Source organism: Carlito syrichta, unplaced genomic scaffold, assembly GCF_000164805.1.
Source record: "Carlito syrichta isolate Samal-C Ts95f unplaced genomic scaffold, Tarsius_syrichta-2.0.1 Scaffold301617, whole genome shotgun sequence".
Lineage (NCBI taxonomy): Eukaryota > Metazoa > Chordata > Mammalia > Primates > Tarsiidae > Carlito > Carlito syrichta.
Genome location: NW_007245713.1, coordinates 370,488 through 397,336, shown reverse-complemented (window position 1 = coordinate 397,336; position 26,849 = coordinate 370,488). Strand labels below are relative to the sequence as shown.

Genomic DNA, 26,849 nt, shown 5'->3' with positions numbered 1-26,849 from the left:
GTTAAGCATATAAACATTTTTAATATTTATGATGAAAAATGTAAGCTAGCAGGGTTTCTTTGGAATTTTACACTTCTAAAAACCAACTCAATTGAAATGACTAGAGATATTTCCCCATGTGAGAACAGTCCCAAATTTGAGCTCCTAAGGACCCAGTTCACCTACTAAATCTGAGTGTGAGTTGTTCATGCAGCCACCACAGCTGCAGCAGCATGCCTGGGCTATGGCTCTGGGTCTCGAGTGCCAGCCCTGTGGGCATCTTCTACATCTGTTCCCCTCCTTGCAAGTCAGCTGAGCACAGAAACAGGTCAGTACCAAGGCAGCTACATCCATTTCTACTGGCTTCTCCACTTTTCTGCACATATGGTCTCCAACATACTTGTGAAACATCTCAATTTAAACACGAAAGACTGGGTGCCACTAAGGGGTAGCTAAATACATTCAAAGGGAATGAAAAAATAATATCAAGCAACACTTCTTTAGTTGCCAGATTCCATTTTCAGAGTCTCTGTTTCATACTTCCCATCAAAAACAAGTTCGAGCTTCATAGCAAAGAGATGAATTACAGACAATTGTAAAAAATGATTTTTTTTCTGAGATCCATATTTATTCTTGGGTAATATTAACCAAGCTGCTTGTGTTATACAATCAATAAGAAAAAACAAAGTGATGTTGAACCATCAACAACAGCCTGCCTAGCCACTGAGCAGAAGTCACAGCAACCTCCCTAATAGCATCCTTTTTCAAGCCTAGTTAACAATCCCTCCCATAAACAGTCATCACTGGGCCATAAATAAGTTACTTTTCTCTGAGACTATTAAATAAACCTATTTTCATCGAATCTTCCATTAAAAGGATAGAGTGTCAAGCCAAAGTAAAGTTTTACCCATCTGTTTGGGGAAAGATTAAAAGTGGGACGTTTATTGGCAAAATAATTTTTTTTTTTGCTTTAAGTTTTCAAACAAAGTTTATTAGAGAAAGAAGAGAAAAAGGCAGATTCATGGCAGGAAGACCTGCCATGGGCAAGTTTTCAAAGAAGAAAAACCACTATAAATTTTTAAAAATTACCCACACATTTTGGGTTACTACTTATAACCATCCTTTCTGTTTATAAGTACTTATGTGTTTTGACTATACTAGGCAAACAGCAGTTGTTCTGGAAAATTTAGACATAAATAACAGAATTTCTAAAGTCAAAAGGAAAACAGAGTTTAATTGAAGACCTACTCTACATTGTCATGTTAATTTGGTTAAATAAACGTACGAACTTCTACTTCTGCCATGGAGGACTGAGCAATTTTTACTAACTTTCCTTCTTAGAACAACTATAAAAACCTGGACCAAAGAATGGCAAAAATTATTTTTAAAACATCAAAGAGCTAATAAATGAATGAGGAATCACTTGACCAGGATGCAAAAGAAGATGGAAACTCAGAAAGATGAGTTTCTCATCTCTCACTGAGGACTCTATTGTCCAGGTGGAATTTGCCAAACTCTCATCTCTCAAGTTTGGCTATGAGCAGTGAGCACCTGAACCTGAATCTGATTCCAGAAACACATGAGCAGAGACAACAAGGCAGAAAAACAAGGAGTCTATTAGGAAGTCAGTCAGAGAACAAACTCTAAGACATATTGGGGAAGCCCTCAATGCCAGATCAGAAAGGATAGATGCTATTTGGCAAGTGGTGAGGAGAGGCTGAAAGTTTGAGTGGGGAAGAGGCAAGATTGGATTAAACTAGCAGTTGAATATACCATGAAGCAGCGTGTAGAGAGCTAGAGGTATTTCATTAGGAAATCACTGCATTAAATCTCAGGAAGAAATGATGTAGATAAAGGAATGGAGTGGTAGAAATAGCCTGGCAATGTATAGTGCTCAGGATATCTCAATGTTAATTTATTTCCTCTTTTGGCAATTGGGGAGTTTTTAAGGAACTGTCTGGAAAGTTCTCTCTCTGTCTCTCATTTGACCAACAAATATCTGATTATTTACTACCTGCCAAGGTCTATGATACACCTTGAAGATATAAAAGCGTACAAGACAGACAGAATTTCTGACCTTTTTAAGTCTTATATTTTCTTGAGAGATAATGGTGGCAAGATCTAGCTTAAGAAAGGCCCTTGGGAAAATTAATGACTTTCCAATATTTTTGCAAAAATGATCCTCTATGATTGTGCCACAAAAATTCCAGAAGAGGTGACGTATGTTGTCTTTTTCCATTATGCACTTTTCTGGGGGGAAAATGCTCTATAAAGTCTAAATGAAATTAAATCTGTGATTCTAGGTATTAAAGCATACAATCTTAACCAACATTGTTAAGTACAAAATATCGCTACTTTTAAAATGCGATTTTCATTTTTGGGAAGGTGATTAGGAACCTTTCCAAGGATAGCCATGGCTTGTGGTGGGGGGCGGGGGAAGGTGGAGCCATTAGCACTCCCGCAGAAACAATAGCTAAATGCAGAGGACTGGAATGAGATGGCCATGTTCAAGTAGCCCAGTAGCTGGAACAGAGTAAATACCCAGGGTATGTGGGCCGAATTTAGTGAGTGCCCCAGACAAGTCTTCTAACTCATCTGTCACCTCCACAATGCTGACAAGAGGTAGCCATCAATAAGAAACAGTCAGAAAAAAGGTTTATGCTACGGTTAAATTTATTTTTCACAGTTGTCTCACAAAAGCTAATAAAAACTCCACTTCTGGTGAACCCAAAGTAGATACACTGCTTTAAAAGAGCATGAGTACATCTAGGGGAGCCTGGTAGTATGTTCCCAAAAGCGCGACAATAAAGTTTCTTTAGTAGAGTCACCACCTCAGGCACTTCCTTTTTACTAAATCTCACAAGCTCCACACCCTCAAATATCAACACGTCTGGAGGATTCTGGGGCATTTCTTCCTGTCAACGGGTCGTCAAACAACTTGGAACAAGGCAGCCATGCTTACCCCGACCCTAAGCCTGTCAATCAACTAGAAAGCAGCCCCGCCTTCCGGGGTGGTGCAAAAAAAATCCTCCACCGTCAGCATAACCCCTAACGTCATATCCGGTAGCCTGTGCAACAACCTCCGCCTTACCGGAAGTCGCTTTCGTGACGAGCTAAAAACGCCCGTCGGGGGCGTGTCTTCTGCAGTAGCCAATGGGCTCTGCCTACTTCCGTTCTTCGTCATCGTTTTGTCTAATCGTAGCCTGTGACGTTTGACGCGGAGGGAGCTACAGAAACCGAGAGGGGCCAGGCGCTCCAGTTGCTCCGAAGCGGGGAAGGGGCAAGATGGTTTACATCTCGAATGGTGAGTTGGAGGGGCTGCGGTGGCGACCTGGAAGGCTGAACCCCGCGTTACTTCCATTGTCATTCGCTGGGCCCTGGGCCCTGGGCGCTGCGCGGTTTCCCCTGGCTTAGTGGCCGGCGGCGACTGGGCGGAGCTGGATGCGAAGTCGCTCCGGCTTGCGGCGCGTCAGCCGATGGTTCCAGAGTCGGCAGTGGTGGGCTGAGGTCGCCTTGGTGAGGACACGCCGGGTTCCCAACGTCCTTAAGCTGAGTACTGAGAGCCCAGCAAACTCGAACCCAGCAAACTCGCCCTCGTACAGCAAGCTTTTAATTGTGGATTTGCGAAAGTGGTGTTTCCTCTCGGTCGTCGATACTCTTACCTACTGATGACAGCGACGCTGATACTGTATATGTAGCGCCTGTGCCTTGGGCATTGTTACGGCGTTATTTGCTTAGTATCCCAGGCTTTTTTTACGAATGGACACTCTGAGGCGCAGGTAGATTAAATAGGTTGCCCGGGATCATAAAATTAACAGTTAATAGCTGAGTCAGGTTTCGGACCCAGGTAGTCTGACGTCAGCTCTTTGTTATCAACCTTGCTGTCTCCTACTATAATGTGTCATAGACCGAGGCGGTCTAGGATGGTGATTAGATGGAAACTTTGGATAGACTTTTTCCTTCGGAGAGGGTACCTACTCATAGATGTACTTTTTTTGCCCGAATTTCAAGGGGCATAGGAAAAAGTACCATTACCCCCTAAGAGCAAGTTAATTATTACCGGAATGGAGAATCTGGGGGAGACCTAATTCTGCGACTTTGCAAAGAAAATGACAGACACGATACGACTGGATCAGATCAGTGCCAGACTGCTTGGCCATCTGTTTGACTCAGGTGACATTTCTTGGTGCAATCTTAGCAAGTAGTTCTTGCATCACTGGAACTGGGTCTTGGTTCTGTGTACATCATCTGTTTATCTCCAGAGGCGAATCAGTGAGAATTCTTCTGGCTGGGTCATCTTTGCTTTCCTTACTTTTCAGAATCTCCCCTCCTAATTTCTCACTTAAAAGTTTTTGAAATAGGTTGATGGACACTAAAGAGAAGCATTAAAATTTCATCTTAGTTTTGGGCACTTGAGGACTTTAGTTCGTTTTATATCCTTTATGAGTAAGGCTAGAAGCTTCTGTATGCATTATTGAATAATTCCTTATATCTGTAGTATCTTACTGTATTTGCACTTATCTCATTTAATCCACATAAATAGCTGGCTAGGACCTTTTATCTCACTTCCATAGTTAAGAAATGCAACCGCATTCAAGCACCTCTATGGGGTGGGGATTCAGTCTCAGAAACTAGGAGGGAGAGTTCAAAAAGCAAGATAGAATGATAAAATAACAAAGGAAGAATGAGTTTTCACTAGATTCAGCTGTATTTATCAGCACTTGGTACTTGGCCAAGTATTCACATTACTCACAGATGAATTATTTTTTTTCAACAATCATGTTTGATGACTAGCCTTAGAATACTTTTTCTCGAAGAAGGTAAGCATCACAGCAGCCAGAGAAGCACAGCTGGTAAGAGGCAGAACCAAGCCTATCATCCACCATCTGACTTTGTGCAGCCCTGTTTTCTCAATACTTCAGTGAGAGCTTAGATCCAAGTGGATACCTGAAAGTAAGCTTGTCAAGGAAAGAGAAGTAAATTCTGGCTTAGGGGTTAGAGGTGAATGGAGTTGAAATCCTTTTGATAATGGAGAGGGGAGGTAGTTGACAGCTGTTCTTCCCCCAAAATATTCTGACTTCATTTGCAAGGCTGAAATTCTGGTGTACTAACTTCTCATATTGTAGCTTCTATTAAAGTGATCTGAAAAATAGATCCAGTTTTGCTTAAGTTAAAGCTGTAGTCTGTTAAGAGCATGCTGTTGTAGAAAGTAGTGGTCATTGTAATGAGGAACAAGCCAAATTATCTTCAGTACTTAGAGCATACAGGCTCCTTCTGTAAGAATTTTATCAAAATAACTGGTTTTAGAGACTTAGAAGAGTATGTATAAACAATTTTTTTATACAGACAAGACACTTTGCAACTGAAAAGTATTCAACACACTTAGGAAAGTGGAAGTGGTGTGAGTGTTCCTTTATATGCATCCATCCCATTTGTTTCCTCAAAACACTTAAAAGAGATTTTTATACACACATGTTTATAGCAGTATTATTCACAATAGCCAAAAGGTGGAAGCAACCCCAGTGTCCATTAGCAAGTATGAGTAGATGAACAAAATGTAGTATACATATTTAGTTTGAAAAGGGGAAGAAAATTTTGACACATGCTGCAAGATGGATGACTTACAAAGACATTACGCTGAGTGGAATAAGCTCATCACTAAAGGACAAAAATTGTATGATTCCTCTTTTATGAGATTCTTAGAGCAGTCAAATTTATAGAGACAAAGTCTCTATAGAATGGTGGTTGCCAGTGGCTGGATGGAGAAGGTAGTGGGAGTCAGACCTTAATGGGTATAAAGTTTCAGCTGGAGAAGATGAAAAAGTTCTAGAAGTGGGTGGTGGTTGAACATCACTGTGAATGTATATAATGCCACAGAACTGGATTCTTAAAAATAGTTAAAATGGTAAGTTTTGGTTATGTATAAATACAAAGAGAGGGGGAAAAATGCTTGAATAGAATGAAGTAACCCATCAAAATTTATAAACTGTAGGTAGGCATTTGACATTATTAAAGGAATGGCCTAGATCATGGAGCTGTACTTCTCTAAACCTTTTTTTAGACTGATGTTCATATAGTAGATTTCTTCTGAAACAATGGAAAAGTTGAAACCTGAGTCTATCATTGTTACCTCCTAATTAAATGTAATGCCTCTTGGGTAAGGGATTTGTAGCACTCATGGAAGTTTCTTTATTCTTGTTTATAGGACAAGTGTTGGACAGCCGGAGTCAGTCTCCATGGAGATTATCTTTGATAACAGATTTCTTCTGGGGAATAGCCGAGTTTGTGGTTTTGTTGTAAGTATAGTAGTGCTCTTTTTTTCCTTTTAAAAATTATTATTGTTTTTTATTTTGTAGAGATGAGGTCTTGCTGTGTTGCCTAGGCTGGTTTCAAACTCCTGGCTTCAAGTGATCTTCCTGCCTCAGCCTCCCAAAGTGCTGGGATTATAGGCTGAGTCACCACACCTGGCCTAGTAGTGCTCTTGATTGCCCTGATATTTTAAGTTGACAGAAGTACATTGGGTACATTATGTTTGGTATCTTAAATAAGCTCAACTTTCCCAAAGCAGTTTTTCATTGTAATTTTAAAAATAGCCTTACAAAGGGAAATTAAAACTTTTTTAGTGATAAAGCTGTTACCACCAAACATCTTATGATTATATGTTAATTGGGTTGGTAAACTTGACATGTTTTAACCTTGGTAGTAATCATTTCAACCAGTAGCCAGCCCTGTCCATTTTAATGCCAAATGACTGTACTTTTCTTTCTACTATTCCTGGTTTTTGTGGGTGTGTGTAACTTTTATTCCATATTATACAACAAGTAAATAAGGGGAATTATATCTTGATTTTTAAAAGCATTCAAGTAGTAAACTTTTTTAAATAAAGGATTAGAGTAGATACAGAGGAGATAAAAATTTAAATGGCCCCATAACTGTAAGGAGTTCTTAATTAAATACAATTTTTGGTCTTTCTCATGCTGTTTGTTTTATGAAAATTATTTACCAACTACTACTAAGTCTTACTCATTTCTAAGTTTGAATCTGTATCATGGTCAGAGAACTGCAGCAATGCAAAGATGTGGGAGACAGTCTCTTTCTCCATTGACTTTACTGTCAGTATATATCATCATATTGCAAGGAGTACTGGGTTGGGCATGATTGTAGGAGGGGACAAGAGGAAGTTATTCCGGGTGGAGGAAACCATATAAAAGATGGCATAGAAGTTTGTATATCAGGCTGTAGTCTTTATGCTGAATTTGATTGTAGCTGTAGTTTAGAAGGTTTAATTTTATGGCTGATGGCAGTATAAATTAGGTGGGATAGAATGTAAAATGGTTTCATAGACAAATAGAGCAGGAGACATGAGAGGCTCGAACTTACCCAGTGCAAAACTTATTTCAAGTGTTTGACAAGTTGCTTCTGCTCCATATTGTTTATAAGACTGCTGTTTAATCTTATTTAAATCTTTTCCTCTCCACAAATAAAGAAAAAAATCCATTTAAATGGATTCCCAGAAGTCCTGTGCCTCTACCATACCCTTGCCATACCCTCATATCCTCACTAAGGTAATGTTAGGTAGGCTGTTGGCAGGGAAAATGCAAAGGCAGTGAAAATGTGGGACACTGTAAAAACCTGACAACTGCTTTAGACTGGAGGAAGAAGGTCAGGAATGATTCTGGTTCCATGCTCTATCCAGGGGCATTATTAGCAAATAAGAAATACAAGGAAGGGTGGATTTGGCTCACAACATAGCATGCTCTGTTTAGACATGCTTAACCTGGATGGTGTTGTCCAGCTGGTTGCAAGAAATGTGGGTTCGGAGGTAAGTAGGTTTAGTTATTCTCTCCAGAGACAGTAGTTAAAACTGTGGAAATAGTTTATAAAGTTGAAAGTGTTACCTCTGTTGTTTTCTGCCCCTTGTTTCAGTTTTAAAACTCTGCTTCAGCAAGATGTGAAAAAAAGAAGAGGCTACGGAAGCTCATCTGATTCCAGATATGATGATGGAAGAGGGTACATTAATAATAGTTGTTTTTATTCCTTTGTATGTTTTAAGGAGATATTTTAGGTGGGTAGAGTTAGACTTACGGAAATTAAAAGTTTAAATCCCATTTTACAAAATTAATACATTACTATAAATTAAAAGTCAAGTTGTCTCTGCTTTGATAATCAGAGTTAATCTGGCAAAGCTAAAATGTACATCAAATATCCTATTGGAAAAATCTCAATTAGAGGATGAAAACTGATGGCCAACATTAAAATCTAGAGATTTCACTGTAAAATCTAGATTTCCAGCCGCTAATGCAAAACTTAGAAGATCAAGCAGTACTAGGTTCGGCTTACGTTTCCACATGACAAAAATCACCTGGAGCTGGGTTTCAACTAGGCATTTACAGGAGGTGCTATTCAATTAGTTCATCACCTTTTTTGCTTAGTTTCCTCATGTGTGTTGTACGTCTGGCCCCTGTGTTTGAATTTTTGACTCCTGATCTAAAATGGTATTTCCTATTTTAATATTTTAGGGTCATGTGAGTATTGAAAAGAAAAGGCTCTAGTTTAATGTTTAAAAGGAAGCAATTGAAGTTGTGTCTACTACACAGCACGTTAGTTTTTTCTTTTATTAGGCCACCAGGAAACCCTCCTCGAAGAATGGGTCGAATCAATCATCTGCGTGGCCCCAGTCCCCCTCCAATGGCTGGTGGATGAGGAAGGTAACTTAAAATATGCAGTTATTTTGTAGAATTTTGTTTAGAAAATGCTTCTTTGTAATGTTTTCTTTAGAAAAACAGAAGTTGGGCCGGGCTCGGTAGCTCAGCCTATAATCCCGTGCTTTGGGAGACTGAGGTGAGTGAATTGCCCGAGCCTGCGGGTTCGAGACCCACCTGGGCAACTTGGTGAGGCCTCATCTCTACAATAAATCAAAAATTAGCTGGGCATGGTAGCGCGCACCTGTAGTTCCTGCTACTTGGAAGGCTGAGGCGGAAGGATTGCCGGAGCCCAGCAGGTTGAGGCTGCGGTGGCCGGGAGCGGCCACTGTACTCCAGTCTGGGCGACTGAGTGAGATTCCAACTCAAAAAAAAAAGAAAAAGAAAAACAGAAGTTGCCCAGCATTTTGTAATTACCCAGACATTATTATTTGGAAAAATATTTGTTATCGTAACCCTTGAAAAATTCATTGACTTTATTGTCAAAAGGTCTTTTGAGAAAGGTTTTATAACATGTACTGTATTGGACTTTTCATACGGACCCAAATTAATAACTAATATCTAATTACTATAACATTTTCTTTTAGGTAAATGTCTGCTCTAAGAAGCAGACAACTGGGCATGCACATTCATAGTAGTAGAAGGAAACCATCAAGAATTGAAGAACTGACCATGCTGGACAAGTAGATGAATGTGTATGTCTAAACAAGGATTGCTCTGTGTCTTCACAGATGAATGAGGTCATGCTGGGAATTCCCTCTGCAGGGAACTGGCCTGACTGACATGCAGTTCTATAAATGCACATGTTTGTCTCATCTTTTTTGTATAGTTTATTAAAGTATTAATATAGTTTTAATAAGTAAGTATTTTTAGGTTGCAGAAGTGATTCCTCATCTTTATATAATTAAATCACAAAAACTCTTGAATCTGAAGAAAATAAAATCTGTGTATTCAATACTATTAGTCTCACCTTTTTCACCTTCTGAAATACTGTTTATTGTTGATTTGCTCTCATTTATAAATCACATTGTATTTATTTCAGTGGTTTGCATATAATATCTGTGCTCTTGAATTAATTTTTATCTTTAATAGATTTGTCTCATGAATACACTTGTCTCTTTATACATGTCTGACTTACCAAATATAATTATCAGGGTATTTATAAAACTACAGCCAACAAAACAGCTAAAAATGAAGATTTACTAGGTAGTTTTCCAAATCATGGATTTCAATGCTAGCTTGACAAATTTGAGTTCTATACCATTGCTTAAAATACTAACTATTGGCTTTAAACTCCATCTGAATATAGATAACTTTCACATTCCTTTACTAGAGTGGAAGCTTTACAGGATTAGGGATTTTGTTTTCTTAACCCCAATCCTTTGGACAGTGACTTCATGTTATAGGCACTTAAGTATTTATTGGAAAAATAAATTAAACAGATAATTTTACTTCCAGTGTTTAACAGGCTTTGAAGCTAAAGTGGTCAAGTGAAAGCTTTTTTATATCTATTTATCAGTATTTATTCACCCCTATTTGTCAGGAAATAGGGATGTAGTGGCATAAGACACTGGTGTTCAAAGATAAGGAAACAAGCAATTATTTAGCACAAGTTTTAGAATAAGGATAACAGTTAATATTGACTACTTGAATTCTGTGTCAGACATTTTTAATTCTCACAAAGTGAAGTAGGCAGGTGATATTTGCATTACACAGATACATGAAAGGGCTCAGTAAAGTTGAGTAGCTTCCAGATTGTATGACTAGTGAATGGCAAAGTCATTTTGTAAAGCCTCCACCTAACTCTATAGTAGAGGAAACCTTGTCTGAGTCTCAGTAGCTGATAGCTTAGAGTTATTGATGGCTGATCTGAGCATGGTACCTATGATCCTCTTCTGCCTCCCAGGACTGCTGCTCCAAGACTTGTTCCTCAGGTCTTATCCCAGAGTCCTGACTGCAGTTGACATTTAGCTATCCCACTTTATACTTCAGATAGAGCACTATAGTGATGAACATAGTCTCTTGGGTAACTTGTGTTCGAATTTTGTCTTTGCTACTGAGCTTATGTTCTTGAGTGAATTGTCATTTTAGCCCAGTTTACAAACCTATAAAATGAGGATTAAATTTCTACCTCAAAGCATTCTTTACTTAGCAGTATTTAATCAGTGAGTGTTTATTGGACACCTACCATGTACTGAAGATAATAGTGGCAAAGTCTTCCTTACATGGCTTGTGGGAAGCAGTAAGTAAGCAGGCAAAATAATTACAGACAAATGCTTTGTTCATGCTTCAAAGGAACTAGGGGAGGCCCAAGGTGACACTTGATTTGAGACAGGAGGAGAATGAATCAGCTAAGGGAAAAGCACCCAAGGCAAAAAGAACAGCAAGTGCAACAGCCTGATAGGAAGGGTTTGGTATATCTGAGGAAAGTAAACAAGTGTAGCATGGCAGTGCCAAGGAAGGGGGAGAGTGGTGTGAGGTAAAGTTAGAAACGTAGCAGGAACTAGATTAAGTAAGGCCTTATAGGTGGTGATTAGTATAGGTTCTGTTCCTTGAACAAAAGGACACTATGAGAGACTAAAGTATGGGTATGACATTTAATTTTTTGTTTGAGATAACTCGTTAGTAATGTTCTAAGTGGAGTGATGGTATCGTCTTCACTGCTACCTAGTATTGTCTTAACTGCTTTGCAGTACTTTAAAATTGGGCAACTGCTAAAACAGTAAGGAAGACAAGGAAGTGAAGAGGCTATTGTCATCTGGATGAGATGATAGTGGCTTAAGCTTGGGGGTGGCAGGAGGAATGGAGAAGTGGATGAATTCCAGATGTATTTTAGAGACCAAGATTTGCTGATGGATTAGATGTAGAGCTTGGGGAAAGGGAGGGAATCAAGAGTTCCGTTTTGAACATACTTAAGTTCGTTGTGCTTTGTAGACAATCCAGACGGAAATTCCAGATAGGCAGTTGGTTATCAGTCTGTATCTATGGGGGAGGTCCAAACTGGAAATATATATTTGGAATTCATCTTCATAGTGAAAACCAGGAAACTGGATAAAGTCATCCAATGAATGTGTCTAGAGGAGACCTAGTCCCAGAGAACCCCAACATCAAAGGCTGACCTGAGCGTGAAGTACGAGGAGATCTGTGTACGTACAGTGTCTCGGAAGCCCAGAGAAAAGTCACTCGTGAGGACAAAAGGAGATGCTGGTTATCAGCTGGCCCACGGTAGGCGCTCAAAAATACTGTTACGTTGCTGACTTCCCACAGCCAGAACTAATCGCATCCACCCAATCCACGATCCATGTCGCAACCCGCGCGCCCGGACGGTCCCCCGCTTCCGTCTTTCCCGGAATCCTCTGGCCGGCTCCGCGGCGGCCATCTTGACTGTGGGCAGTCGGCCGTGCGCCTGCGCGGTTGCCTTTCGTTGCGGCGGCGCGAAGGCGCAATCCTGGTGGGTGTCGGCGACCACGATGACCCAAGCCGAGAAAGGGGACGCAGAAAATGGGAAGGAGAAAGGCGGGGAGAAGGAAAAGGAGCAGCGCGGTGTGAAGCGGCCCATCGTGCCGGCGCTGGTACCAGAGTCGCTGCAAGAGGTGGGGCGCCGGGGGGCAGGTCTCTCAGGACCGGGGTCGCTAGCCTCGGTCCTCCGCTTCCGGGCTGGGGCGGGCGCCGCGGAACTCGGTCGGGAAGGCAGGCCCGGAGGCCGACGGGGGGGTCTGGCCCCTGCGCCGCCGGCCCCAGCCCCTGGTGGGTGTTGCAGGGGAGTGGTCGTTCCCCTCTTGGTCGTTGCGCGGCGGGCCCCGGCGGGATCCGGGCTCCGATTCTGCGTTCCTCCCGTCTGCCCACCGGCACGAGGTGTGCTCGGGCCGGGCTCTGAGCCCCAGCTTTCCCGGCCACAGAACGACGGCAGTGATCTCAGTTGCCTCCCAAGCTCCTGTGAGGTTTAAGTGACTACAGATAGATGAGTTTAGCACCAGGCTGGCTCACCGGCAGCGTCAGCTTATAGTAATTAAGCGATAGTGTGAAGTTCGGGCTTTTTCCTTTGTTAATGAAATCTCAGGTGAAGGAAGTCATTTCAAGCTTAAAATCAAGAAAAAACTTGACATTGGTTTCAATAGACAGTGAGAGCTTGTGTGTCAAAAACAGAGCAAGAGTAAGTCAGATGAACCAGAAAAATTATTTGCAGTAGCGTGGCAAGCAAAGAATCTTTATATGTTTGCGCACACATGCACTGTCAGTAAATAAAACACCAATATTCCTATGAGAAAACGGGCAAAGGCAATGCACAATTCACCGAAGGAAGAATTAAATGCTAAGAATTACACATGTCTGAGCCAGCTTCCTCCCTGTAGATGGGTTAATACTTCACTGGAGGGGTAACTGTAAAGTAAGTGGCACAAGCCTAGTTTCTCCACCCATCTTAGTCAAAAGGGAGACTGGGTGGGATGGTCTGTAAGGGCTTTGCCAGTTCCTACCCTCTTGTGTTAAGGTGTTAAGGAGGGGAGAACACACAATTGAAGCTGGGAAACAAGTATAAGAGCATGGTATTCAATGGGCTCCTGGGGGGGGGGTACTGGGCATGTGCAGCAAGTATCTCCAGCCCTGACAGGGACGGCTTCTTCAAAGGAGGGGACATCTGTACTGCAACCTGAAGATGATTAAGAGCTAGCCAGAGGGAGGGGAGAAATCTCAGGGAGGGAGAACAGCAAGGAAGAGACTTTGGTCAATAGAGGACGTGAGGTGTTGGAGCCATAGCCAGTAGATCAGGTTGTCTAGAATTAAGAAGACTAGAGATCTGAGCAGGGCCATATCACGAACATCTTATAAGCCAAAGAGTCTGGCTTCTTCTGAAGGTAGTGAAGAACTTTAAGGGCTTACTGTAGTAAGAGCTAGCATTCCCAGAATGCTTCCTGTGGCCAGGCTCCAAGCTACTTGATTAATTCATTTAATACTATGAAGCTATGAGGTAGGAACTTCATCCAGTGCAAAAAAGTGTGAATTTAGTATGAATTTACAGCCAGCTCTGCGAATCCAGAGCCTGGGCCTTTAACCATTATATCAATATTTCCTTCTGTTCATAAATGCTCAATAATTACATGTTAATTAGCATTGAATAATTTTGGTTTTAATCATTTAAACAAATATTTGTTGAGCTATGTACTATGAGTCAGGTCAAGGGAACACAAATAAAAAATGAGTTTGTGGGGTGATGGAGACCCTAAAAGCCCTGATTTTACCAGTACACAGTTTGTGCATGCAATAAAATTACATTTGTACCCCATAAATCTATACAGATTTAAAAAGCAAACAAATTAGTTTGTGTTGAGGTAGAGAGCAGTAATAGGATACCTCTCAAAGAGCTCCTTTTACTGAATTATGTTGATACCTTTGAGTCCGATAGTCTTTATAGGAAGCTAACTTCTTATTCTAACTTGTTACTTGCATATTATTTACTAAAGTCATGTACCTGTGTTTTATATCCACAGCAAATCCAGAGCAACTTCATCGTTGTCATACATCCAGGTTCAACAACTTTAAGGATTGGTCGAGCCACGGACACACTTCCTGCCAGCATTCCTCATGTCATTGCACGAAGACACAAACAACAAGGGCAGCCCATATACAAGGACAATTGGCTTCTAAGGGAGGGACTAAATGTAAGTCTCTCAAGGAGGACCAGGAGTTAAAACCCAAGGTTAATTTCGTGGGAGGGCTTAGACACTCAAGTGTACCTGGGAATCTTGAATAATTGTTTTAAAATAACATTATTCAGGTTTACAAATATCATTTTCTTTGGAGCCAGCGATTTTAGATTTGAAAGAATTAGTTATAACAAAAGTAAATCCATCAGGATGAATTGGGTGTTGCTGAAGGTGATCTTTAACGAAAGACTCAGAAATGTCACTTAAAATGATACATTCGAAGCCAGTCTCAGTGGCTCAGCCTGTAATCCCGCGCCTTTGAGAGGCTGAGGTGAGTGGATTGCCTGAGCCTGCGGGTTCGAGACCTGTCTGGGCAACTTGGCGAGACCTCATCTCTACAATAAATTTTTAAAAAATTAACTGGGTGTGGTAGCGCACGCCTATAGTTCCAGCTACTTGGAAGGCTGAGGCGGAAGGATTGCTGGAGTTCAGCAGGTCGAGGCTGCAGTGGCCGGGAGCGGCCATTGCACTCCAGTCTGGGTGACAGAGTGAGACTCCAACTCAAAAAAAAAAAAGATATATTCAGGTCTTTTAACTGGCAGCCATATTTTCTCTTCCAGATACTTATAGTTTAACTCAAACTTTTATTTTCAGTCCGTTAGCATGTTAAATTGCTCCAGTAAGCACTTAGTACAATTTTAGATCAAACCATAGTTTCAAGTCAAAAAAATAAATTTCCTTGCAGTGAGCACTTTATTATATTTTGCAGATGTAATTATTGGGAACATTTTTTGTGATAGGTGTTAAGCTGTATATTGTACCATAATCCACTTTTAGCTTTCAAATTTTAAGGACAGTTTCAGAAACTTAGTTTCTGTAATTCTGATAGTAAGCCTTAGGGTTCCAATTTTTGGCATAACTAGCAGACTGTATTTAAGTCTAGTTGTAAGCTTAAATATAACTTGCCAATATAAGAATTTATAATTCATGTTATATCTTTAGATTTTGTAATTCTGTTTTAGGGACTATAAGGAATGTAAAGCAAAGGAAAACAAAATAACATTTCTACAAAGGTATTTATGGATGTTTTATTTACACTATCAATAGTTTGAATGCTTATTTTTAATTAGAATCAAAGTGAAGTAATGTGACGTTACAAAATTTAAGCATGAGAATTATATAGCTGTACGGAAGAGTTTCTGAGATATTTTATAAATATAAAGTAGGTATGCTTTGTTTACTGCAGTAAAATATTTTATCAATCAAAAATTACTTGCGGTTATATATTTTTCTAAATAGTTGGTTTATGGTGAGGGTTCCTTTTTGACATTTTTATTTATAACAAAAGATTACTTGGAATTTTTACTTAAGATTAATACATATGACAAAGATTAAGGAAATGCTATTTACTGATGAGGGAGCATTTCCTAATGATAGGTTAAATTAGTAGTTTGCCAAATTGCATATTCTTTTCACTAAATCCTTTATACTGTTCATCTTTCATTTTTTTCCCTGCCAGAAACCTGAAAGTAATGAACAAAGACAAAATGGCCTTAAAATGGTGGATCAAGCAATATGGTCTAAAAAGATGTCAAATGGTACAAGACGGATTCCCGTGTCCCCTGAACAGGTTCAGTCAATTATTGCTTTAGATTTATTATTTACAACCATTATTATAACACCATTTACATGTTCTCCTTGTATTAGTATTGCAACTATAAGATGAGATTTCCTTAAAAAGGAAGAAAAACCCTTTATAACTATTTACAGAATACCTGAATCAGTGTCACAAATGCTTGGGCATACCAAATAATTTATAAGGTTGTGTTTCTTAAGGAAAGTTGATGAAAATTTACGCTTTACCTGAAAGTGTATACTTCTAGGATCTTGGTGGGAAGCTGCATTTTTACGACATTCTTTAATATGATAAACCAATGCTATTAGGAATGATCATGAGTCTCTATTATATATAAACTTGTATTCAACTTTAGGCAGGGGGGATCAAATAAAAAAACAGAATTATTATTTGGAGGGCGGGCCCCTTATAGTACAGGCATCCCCTGCTAGGTAAGTGTTCTAAGAACCTATCAGGTTTGTTTTATTGTGAGAGGCTGCTAGCTTTGTTATGAGAGGCTGCATTCAGCTTCAGTGAATTTTTTTAATGGAGAGTCTTTCAGTATATTTGCCCATTTCATGATGGATGATTTACAGGAACAACCTGCCCACACCGCACTGAGTGGTCAGCAGTTTTTGACCAAAAGTGGCATGACTCCATGCCTTACCTTCCCTGTTCACTGGATCTCACCCTGAGTGACTTTATTTTGTTTCCCTGGATGAAAAAAGTTCTCAAAGGGAAACGTTTTACTGATGTGGAAGAGGTGAAACAAAGAACGGCAGAAGCACTAAATTGACAAATTCTAAAACTGTTTTGAGCAGCAGGAAAAGCATCTCAGTTGGGTGTATTGCATCAAATGGAGATACTTTGAAGGTGACTGAAGTTTAAATATGTAAAGATAAATACACAATTTTTAATAAAATTTTGTTTTTTTGAGTCTCCCCACAAGTATTATTAATTTTTGGACTGACTGTGAATCACAACCTAGGTATTAAAATTATGGGAAAAATCAAGATTGTGGAAAAGGACAAGAGAATCCTTTTGCAGCCATTCAGTATTTTACCAAATATCTTGGGTTTGTGTTTATAATTTGCCATTGTATCTGGTCTGTGAGAGAGAGGAGAAAAAGAGTCTCTTATACTGACACCCCTCCTTTCATGTATAAATTCAGATAATTTTCTGATGATCTTTCTTTTCAGGCACGTTCCTACAATAAACAGATGCGTCCTGCAATTTTAGATCACTGTTCTGGAAATAAGTGGACAAACACATCTCATCACCCTGAGTATTTGGTAGGAGAAGAGGTAGGAAGCTTATTACCAACGAAGTGGACGATGAGAAACCTGATCTTCCTTCTAAAATTCACTTACTTTTCCATCCAATTCTAGTTGTTTCCTAGCATTCTGTAATTCCAAATATTTACACTCTGTATTGAAATGCTAGATACTCCATTGTCAACATTTTGGAACACTCAGCAAAACTTAATGATTATTTCTGGCCTTAGATTTTTAAATAAGAATCCAGAAAGCCCTGAGAGAAGAGTTTTAACAATGTCCTTATCTCCCTCCTCTCCTTTTTTAGGCTTTGTATGTTAATCCATTGGACTGTTATAATATTCACTGGCCTATCAGAAGAGGTCAGTTAAATATTCACTCAGGCCCTGGAGGCTCCCTTACAGCAGTTCTGGCAGATATTGAAGTAATATGGTCTCATGCGATACAAAAATACCTGGAAATCCCACTGAAAGATTTAAAGGTGAGCTAAAGTTCCAAGTTATTTAGATTATCTTTAAAATTCTTGGCCAATAAAAGTATGACTTTTTTTTTTTTTTTTGAGTCGGAGTCTCACTCAGCTACCCAGGCAGTAGTGCTGTGGCACGCCCATGGCTACCACAGCCTTGACCTCCTGGGCTCTGGTGATCCTTCCACTTCAGTCTTCCAAGTAGCTGGAACTACAGGCACGTGCTACCATGCCTGGCTTATTTTTTTATTTATTGTGGAGATGAGGTCTAACCAAGTTTCCCAAGCTGGTCTCGAGCCCCTGAGCTTAGGCAATCCACTTGCCTTGGCCTCCCAAAGTACTGGGATTACAGGCTTAAGTCACCACTTCTGGCCTCTTGAAGCATTCTTGACCTTAAGGTGTTGAGGATATCTTCTTCACCAAATTCTTACCTAGTGCTTTCTCTTGCTCTGTTTTTTTTTTTGGTGTCCTTTTGCTGCTCTGAAAACACAGGCTTGCTCATGTTTATCCCTTCTCTCTAGACATTTCTCAGACACATCAGCGTCGTATTTTTAATTTCACAAGTTTACATGATTCCAAGGGAAAAAACTTAGCATTTTCTGTTTCTTCATAAAACCCAAAGGATAGCACAGAGGTTTGAGCCTTTATTCTGGGTCTTGAAACATAGCTGTTTTTCCTTTGGAGGAAATCCCCTATAAAGTGGTAAAGTTTGAATTGACTAGACTCAAGAGTTAACCTTTTTATCTCTTTTTCTTTGTTCTTTTTAGTATTATAGATGTATCTTGTTAATTCCTGATATCTATAATAAACAGCATGTGAAAGAACTAGTGAATATGATACTAATGAAGATGGGTTTTTCAGGTATGTCTGATTTCCAATGAAACTTACTTTAAATTAAATGGTTTTTCTTTTTCAATGACATATTTAATCTAATTCACTGATTTATTTAAGTGCTTATTTGGAAAGGATAATGCTGCTTAGATGCTTGCCCAGAGGTTCCTAGGCTCCTGATTTTAGCCAGTTATTTATTTGGGGGTGTTTTCTACTCCATGACTGACCATACCTCTGCTTTTTTTTTTTCCAGGGATTGTGGTCCATCAGGAGTCTGTGTGTGCCACCTTTGGAAGTGGCTTAAGCAGCACATGTATTGTGGATGTCGGGGACCAGAAGACAAGTGTATGCTGTGTGGAGGATGGGGTGTCTCATCGGAACACTCGGTAAGGAACTTGGGAGGTGGTCTTTCCTGTTTCCTCTTTCCCCACAGCCTGTTCAACTGTAAATAATCATGAGTTGGAAATTATAAGAAAGTATATATCCAAAAGTCTGCATAGAAAACTAGTAAGATTGTGGAAGTACAAATTCTAACAAGGCTAAAAACATGACCTTACCCCCTTCCCATTGGAGCTTTCTAATATGGACTGACATCAGAAGTTCCTGAAAGTCCTGGTACTTGCTTTGTGTTTTCCCATAGAGGACATATAAACCTTAGCATTGTGTATTTCACTGTGGTTTGGCACAGAGATACTAATTGCACCCTCATGGCAAGGCTTTATTTAGGCAAGTTATTTTGGGGAAAATAGATTTTTTCAGGTTTGAATTCTCTAGCCAGCTGTTGTTTTGAGTGTCTGCATTTCTTGTCATAATGCATATTATGTCCAGTGAGTGATGAGTGGCTTTATGGTGATACACAAGTTTATAAAATAGCTATCAGCAGCAGGTTTCCTGCTTGTCCTTCCTGATGCCAGCCCGACACATGTAAGCACACTCAGGCAGTACAAGTATGGGTCCTCTGCAGCATTTTTGCTCCTGTGAGATGGCTTCTTCCTGTCCTTTAGGATGCTTTAATTGTTCCTGTCCCTCACATTAGGTAGTTTGGCTCATTAAAATAGGGCTCAAACAGTCCATGTAAAAGGTTCATCTGCTGCCTCCCACCCCAAGTTACAATGCATTCTACAGCCTAGGATGGGTTATTTTGGCTTACTCATTGTTTGGATTCTCTAATGCCAGTGGTTCTCAAAGTGTTGAGAAAATGCTGGAATGCCTACAACTAAAATAATACATCATTGGTCTTCCCAAATTGTAGACTTTCAGCTAGTGGATTGTTTTCTCTACACCTTTCTCCCTTAAGTTTGTCTTATGGTGTCAGTGCCTGCCACCCTTATATGCTAGTGAGTGTAGAGAGGCAAACTACTGTCACATGGCAAACATAATGACTTGGAAATGAGCTGAATTTAATAGTGTGTATTGTATTTCTCGAATGCTTTTCCCAAATGGCATGACTGCTTCTAGGTGCCCCACCACTGGTTTTTGCCAGAGTTCCCTTTTTCCCTCCCATACATTCATTCTGTCCTTTCATTCAATTCTCACAACAGACATTTCTTGAAACTTGCTATGTTTCACTGCCTAATGGAGTTCATGAAACAACACCCTTTGTACCTTCTTGCCAATAGAGTAACCATCTACTCTTTTCTCTTAACTTTAGGCTCTGTCTGGCATATGGGGGCTCTGATGTGTCAAGATGTTTTTACTGGTTGATGCAGCGAGCTGGGTTCCCTTACAGAGAATGCCAGCTAACAAATAAAATGGATTGCCTTCTTCTGCAGCATCTTAAAGAAACTTTTTGTCATTTAGACCAGGTGGGAGCAAGATCAATATTGCTAATTATTTTATTTGTAGGAAAAGTTTAATTTATCTAAAAGATATTTTAAAATGTAACAGAATAATGCTACCTTCAACCCATGTTGATAAAGCCTTGAAACTGAAGCTCCTAAGGAGTGAGAACATTTTGTAAGGTCAGAGCTGTGAGGATCTCTCAGACTCAGGGAAACATAGCTTGTTTTTTAAGGAAAGAGTTTAGCAAATTTCTCTCTGTAGGAGTCTGTGATCATTCTGATAAAGTATGAAGATAAACCTTTAGGTATAGTTAATACAAGAGGGGACTCCCAAAAAAACCGGAACTTATTTATAAAAAAGTATGTATTTTTGCATGTTTAAACTTCAGTCACCTTCAAAGTACTCTCTATTTGATGAAATGCACCTACTGAGATGTTTTTTTCCACTGTTCAGAATAGTTTTTGAACTCGTTGGTTTTGATCCCTTTTAATGCTTCTGCCATTTTTTGTTATCACCTCTTCCACATCAGCAAAAGTTTCTCTTTGAGGACCTTTTTCATCCAGAGAAACAAAAGTCTCTCAGGGCAAGATTGGGTGAATAAGAGAGTGGGGCATGGGGGTCATGCCATTTTTTGGTCAAAAATTGCTGAACAAGCCAGGCTCGGTGGCTCAGCCTGTAATCCTGCGCCTTTGGGAGGCTGAGGTGAGTGGATTGCCTGAGCCCGTGGGTTCGAGACCCGCCTGGGCAGCAAGACCTCATCTCTACAAAAAATCAGCCGGGCGTGGTAGCGCATGCCTGTAATTCCGGCTACTTGGAAGGCTAAGGCGGAAGGATCGCCGGAGCCCAGCAGTTCAAGGCTGCGATGGCCGGGAGCGGCCATTGCACTCCAGTCTGGGCGACAGAGTGAGACTCCGACTCAAAAAACAAAAAACTGCTGAACACTCAGCATGTTGTTGGTAGGTACGTTCCTGTTTGCCAGGAAAAAATTAACTGAAGCCAAACACAGCCTCTCACAGCAGTATTAACTGGTACAATGAATGACGATGGATTCCTAGGGGAAGCCTGTACTACAAGGGGCCCACCCTTTAACAGGTAATTCCGATTTTTTGTGTCTTCCCTTGTATACCAGGTAAATATATAGGTACAGTTATTTAATTCAGTGTTATAATTTGAAGCACTTTTTTAGTGTGAAGTCGACATTTAATCATTGCTGTATATGGATTGCTATCTTCTTTCTGTTTTAGACCTTTTAAAAAAAATTTTCAAGTAATTCTAAAATTTTTTTTTAAATTGAGAAACATAAGACTATACACTTCCAAGTTATTGGGGAAATTTGCTTTAGGTCTATGTATTAATATATATCGATAATGAAGAAAAATGCAGATGGTGCAAGTTTTAGAAATGCTAAATAGGGAGCAAAGTGCAGTTGAACTCTTGTTTTATTAAGTTACAGTAAGAGTGGTACATAGTTGGAGGGTAGCCTTTTTCATAGGTGATATTTAGATGATGGAGAGGCTTAAGCATAATTTGAAGAGTTTACATGCATTCTTACTGATTCACTGACAGCATCTTTTCCTGGAATCAGGACATCTCTGGGCTTCAGGACCATGAGTTTCAGATTCGACATCCAGATTCTCCTGCCCTACTTTATCAGTTTCGATTAGGAGATGAAAAACTCCAGGTAACTTATAGGTGTATATTTCCATGAGTGGAGAAAAAGCAATCCTGGTTCAATCAGACTGAGATAATATGCACTTCCTGGAGGTCAGAATGTTAACTGGTTATAGCTTATTTGCTAAACAAACATTTAAGCTGCTGATAGAGTACAGATTAGAACAGATCTGAAGAACGTCTTTTAAATTAGCCATTATGTAATGAATTGTTAGAGACTCACTGTTCTTATAAGGAAGTCATAAAGTAGATTATGAGGTACTTACTTTACATTTGCTTTGAGGTTTCTCTTATATGATGTCATACATTTTTTTAGATGATGAATGAGTTTTCAGGCCTATTGCATACCAGAGAAATACTATTCTCATAAGGGAATGATGCCCAGTATTACTTACAGAATCTTGTCTGCTAGTTTTGTTCTTAGAAGAACAAAATTTAGTGGATCCGTTATTTTCAGGAGAACAGTGTCTTGTGTTGATCAGTCTTTTCCTTCTATGCACAGGCTCCAATGGCCTTGTTTTACCCAGCAACCTTTGGAATCGTTGGACAGAAAATGACAACTCTGCAGCACAGATCCCAGGGTGATCCTGAAGATCCTCATGATGATCATTACCTGCTGGCTACACAGAGCAAGCAAGAACAGGTCTGTAGCAATTCTGGTGGGAGGGAGACAGTTTTGTCATTGAAGAAGTTTTCCCAGACTTAATAGGTCCTTGTGGTCACTGCAATCTTCCAGTGTACTAATGCTGATACTGCTTTTAGAACTGTAGATGAACTGTAGTCTGAATTTAAAATCTAAATGACAGATTTCCCTCTTCAGCAGTCATTAATCTAATTTTCCAAATGCTAGTCCTTCCATTTAAAAGTTAACTTAATGAAGACACTTTCCTTTTGGCATGTGTTATTTGCTTACATTATCTGCTTCTGAATAATTATCCAGTAACATTTTCAGTAAAATCTCACCTATTTTTAAATTATATGAAAGATGTGTGGTATTGGCAAAGAACTAAATTTATTTGTCAAAGCTGATCCCTGTCATAGGAACATACATTGAAGCTCTTATCTGCTAATGAAACATCAGCTCATGATGGAGAATAGGTTTTTCTAGTCTTTGTTCTTCTCTTAGAGACAAGCATGAAGTGGATAGATAGGATATGAAAATAAAGATTCCATAACAGCCACTGGCCCATGGTTTCCACTGAAATACTCCACTTAAAAACTCAGTTTAAGGGGAAGAAAGTTTGTCTGTATTGACATTTCAGTTTTACAGTCCAACCAGTGATGATAAGGACTGAGACCTACCCACTCTGCCTACCAGAGACTGCTTTGGAATTGTCAGAGTAAACTCATCCTCGATACACCAACTCTTCCAAGTTATTTGGGAATGAGTGGTTTTTTATGTACTGTGGTGGCTTCCATTATATAGTAGTGGGATAGGGAGGGGTGGGAAGCTAGACAATATCAACAGTGTTTTGTTGTAGTCATACCATCTACTTGATTGCCCTTTTGATTGATTTAAAGTCTGCAAAAGCTACTGCTGACCGAAAATCTGCATCCAAACCTATTGGATTTGAAGGAGATCTTCGTGGTCAGTCCTCTGATCTTCCAGAAAGACTCCATTCCCAGGAGGTGGATTTAGGGTCCTCCCAAGGAGACTGCCTGATGGCCGGCAATGATTCTGAGGAGGCCCTCACTGCACTGATGTCCAGGAAGACTGCCATCTCACTGTTTGAAGGAAAAGCCCTGGGCCTGGATAAAGCCATTCTTCATAGCATAGACTGCTGTTGTAAGCACATCAGGGGAGACTGGGAGACAGCAATGAAACTAGATAGCAATTAATAGGGTATACTACACAGTATAGCGTATTGGTTGCCCATTCTGTGCTTGCATTGCCAGGTGTTGGGAATACAGTAATGAAATAGAATTGGTTCCTGGCCTCATTGGATGTATAGCCTAGTGAGGATACCAAAATAAGTCAAATTATTACCCAAATGGGAAATTATAACAGGCAGGTGCTACAAAGTTGATATAAAGGGTACTGACTGGGAGTGCTTCTGATTGGGGGATTTAATACAGGATCTTACTAGGGAGAAATATGGAGAGTGGGAGGCAGGTAAAGCTTCTTTGAGCAAGTTGCCCCTTGAGAGAGACCTAAGGGGTGAGGGCAGCAATGGCAGTCACAGATATAGTGTGATTGAGGCAGAGGAAGAAGCCTGTGAAGGCCAGTGTGGCTGGGAAGCAGGATGTGAAGATAAGTCTACAAAAGCGGGTGAGGACCACCCAGACAGAACTTTGTGGGCCCCCATAAAGATTTTGGTCTTAACTAATCCTGCAAGTAGCAGGGTGTGGAAGGGGGCAACAACATGTTCACATTTCGGTTTTGCAAGGTTTCTCTGGCTGCAGTGTTGGGTTGGAGGGAGTTCTCTGAGAAGGCTATTGCAGTTGTCCAAGCAAGAGATAATAGTGGCTTGGTCTAGAGCTGTGGATGTGGAGAAAAAGCATGAGGATGTCATTATCTTTTCAGCATCTGATGATACCAAAAAGAAGATGTATAGCTCCATCCTAGTGGTGGGAGGTGGTTTGATGTTTCATAAAGCTCAAGAATTTCTGCAGCACAGAATTCTTAACAAAATGCCACCATCGTTCAGACGAATTATTGAAAATGTGGACGTGATCACAAGGCCTAAGGTATGTTGTTTCATGGTGTAAGTTGGACTGTATGAAAATGAGATCAGCACTGATTATTTGTAATTGTAATGTATGTGAACAGATCAAATCCTGGGAAGCCTAGACTTGTATCTCAGGAGTTCTTAAGGGCTTAGAGCAAGTGGAAAAATAATTTCAGCAGGCTACAAATGTGGTGGAAGGAGCGCTGACCTAGGGGACTAAATTCCTGCTGCTTACCCCTGCTGTGCTCCCTGAACAGGACTAACTTCCACATGTGTCAAAGGACTGGGTGAGATAAGAGAGGACTGACTGCTCTCATGCCTTGCCAGCCAGAACAGCTCCATTTTTTTCTTTCTTTCTTTTTCTTTTTTTTAAAAAAATATTAAGGATCTACTGCTGCTCTCTGGACCTGTTGATCTTTAAGGATGATTTTGGTTTGTACTGTCTTGAAAAAACAGCTAAGTCCAGGAACTTAGAAGCAGTTTGTGTCTATATTTTATTAAATGTCACAATTCCTGGGAATGTTCTTACTTTTTAATCCTGAGAGATTGTGGGAATATATTTATTCCACTCAAATTTCAAAATAAGTTATTTATATTTGTTCCTGCCTAGATGACCTGACTATTTATGGAAACTAGTGAATAATAGCATCTTCAGTAAAAAAAAATTTAGGTTTTTTTGGCAGTTGAAACAGAAAGTTGTCTGTAGTTCATGAGTACCTACTGTCTTAAGGATGCAGGTTGAAAGCTTGGCTTACTGGGTATTGACTCGGTAGGGTTTTTTCCTGGCCCCAAATTCAAGTAAATGATTGGGTGTATGTCATATGTACTTTAGGCTGAAGAATCTTTATTTCTTCTCTAGGACATGGACCCCCGGCTGATCGCATGGAAGGGAGGGGCTGTGTTGGCTTGCTTGGATACAACACAGGAGCTGTGGATTTATCAGCGAGAGTGGCAGCGCTTTGGTGTGCGCATGCTACGAGAGCGGGCTGCTTTTGTGTGGTGAAATGAGGGAGGAAAAGTCACTGTTGAGCACCAAAAACAAGCCTCTTGGTATAAAAGACTCAAAAAAAATATGCATATTTTAATTTATTGACCTAGATAGATGCTTGAGTTTCATGGACAATAAGTGAATTTCAAGTTTATGTGAGGACATGACATTGGTTTGAAATTGTAAGCTGCTTTTGTTGTCAGGACTTTTGAGAGTAAATTGAGTTTACTCTTCAGTTGTAAGCTCTCTTGCCTTATTCTCAGGGTCTCATAAACTCCCCAGAGATGTAAAATGTTGCCGTTGAACATTCTCATGTGGTGAAACTCTTTATTTCAGTTGACTTCTGAGTGTCATTATCAGGTGCAACCATGAGGGATAATGTGTGACGTGTGGGAACTGTCCAGTCATGCAGTTTTTCCTCTTGTCTAGTATCTCAGAATCTAGAATCACCTGAGTTAAGTGCACATAAAATGTGACTTATGTCCTCTTGGAATCCCAAATAGGGGGAAGAAAAGTTTTGTTTTTCCATTTTTGTTGGATTATGAAAAATGATGGGACCCATTCAAATCTAGATTTCCAGAGGTAAAGCTTTAAGACTGGGCTGACTAGTTTTTTTTTTTTACCTGGCATGCGCTAGGTGGATTTGGGAAAAGAAAACAATTATCATTTGGCCAAAACAGAACAAATACTGAAAAGGAAATCTTGTTTCCTTCTTAAAATCAAATAGAAATGATTTAAGTATAACTTAGAATTGTTAATACAGATAAACAAGGTGACTGCCGTAATTACTATTGACTTAATTAAACCCCAGTTTTCCTTTACCTGAAGAACCTAGTGCAAACATTCTGTTCAGTATGATCAGTTGACCTTAACCTGTGAGCATCTAAAGCAAAATCTCAATAATATGGACATCTAATACCTCTGGTAGTCCAGGCCCTTGTGAAGCCTTCTGAGCACCTGGCAAGTGGAAGAGAAGGCACTGTCTAGAGGTAGGAGCCAGTCGGTGGGAGCTCGGAGACCTGGGAGGAGGAGCAGGAGGATGCTGATTCTTGCCACTTGCTTAGGCATCTGCTTCCACTATCTTGTTTATCAAAACTGGAGATGGGGATGAGTCTGGGGGAAAGACAAATGCAGAGATAGATAAGAGAATGAAGTAAGAATGGAATGTAGAAAGAACTTCTGAAATACAGAGAAATGCTAGTACCAGAGCATTTTGTATGAGTAAGAGTA

General features: G+C 40.0%; 2 protein-coding genes across 4 annotated transcripts; both read left to right on the top strand.

Moving 5' to 3' along the window:
- The first annotated feature begins 3,058 nt into the window (after positions 1-3,058).
- SELENOK (selenoprotein K) lies at positions 3,059-9,641 on the top strand. Of its 3 annotated transcripts, none has more exons than XM_021710856.1 (5): positions 3,059-3,283; positions 6,185-6,275; positions 7,906-7,989; positions 8,601-8,687; positions 9,269-9,641. In XM_021710856.1, the coding sequence occupies exons 1-5, from the start codon at positions 3,265-3,267 to the stop codon at positions 9,270-9,272; spliced, it is 285 nt and encodes a 94-aa protein (XP_021566531.1). In that variant the 5' UTR covers positions 3,059-3,264; the 3' UTR covers positions 9,273-9,641. The 3 variants fall into 2 exon arrangements, with proteins under 3 accessions (XP_021566531.1, XP_008053123.1, XP_021566530.1); XM_021710855.1 differs by having other exon boundaries at positions 3,184-3,283; positions 8,609-8,687.
- A 2,423-nt stretch (positions 9,642-12,064) lies between these two features.
- On the top strand, positions 12,065-25,861 carry ACTR8 (ARP8 actin related protein 8 homolog). Its single transcript, XM_008054931.2, has 13 exons — positions 12,065-12,274; positions 14,168-14,338; positions 15,843-15,953; positions 17,138-17,242; positions 17,520-17,693; positions 18,446-18,539; positions 18,763-18,895; positions 20,161-20,314; positions 21,877-21,972; positions 22,465-22,605; positions 23,484-23,748; positions 24,487-24,650; positions 25,491-25,861. The coding sequence occupies exons 1-13, from the start codon at positions 12,152-12,154 to the stop codon at positions 25,632-25,634; spliced, it is 1,875 nt and encodes a 624-aa protein (XP_008053122.1). The 5' UTR covers positions 12,065-12,151; the 3' UTR covers positions 25,635-25,861.
- Positions 25,862-26,849: the final 988 nt, after the last annotated feature.

What these genes read in the sequence shown, in the direction of transcription:
- SELENOK (XM_021710855.1), top strand. An exon ending in GCCGAGTTTGTGGTTTTGTT is followed by an intron (nt 6,276 to 7,905) that starts GTAAGTATAGTA and finishes CCCTTGTTTCAG; the next exon opens with TTTTAAAACTCTGCTTCAGC. An exon ending in AGATATGATGATGGAAGAGG is followed by an intron (nt 7,990 to 8,608) that starts GTACATTAATAA and finishes TTAGGCCACCAG; the next exon opens with GAAACCCTCCTCGAAGAATG.
- ACTR8 (XM_008054931.2), top strand. Translation starts at nt 12,152, where the DNA reads ATGACCCAAGCCGAGAAAGGGGACGCAGAAAATGGGAAGGAGAAAGGC. An exon ending in TTCCCGTGTCCCCTGAACAG is followed by an intron (nt 15,954 to 17,137) that starts GTTCAGTCAATT and finishes CTTTCTTTTCAG; the next exon opens with GCACGTTCCTACAATAAACA. An exon ending in AATGAAGATGGGTTTTTCAG is followed by an intron (nt 18,540 to 18,762) that starts GTATGTCTGATT and finishes TTTTTTTTCCAG; the next exon opens with GGATTGTGGTCCATCAGGAG.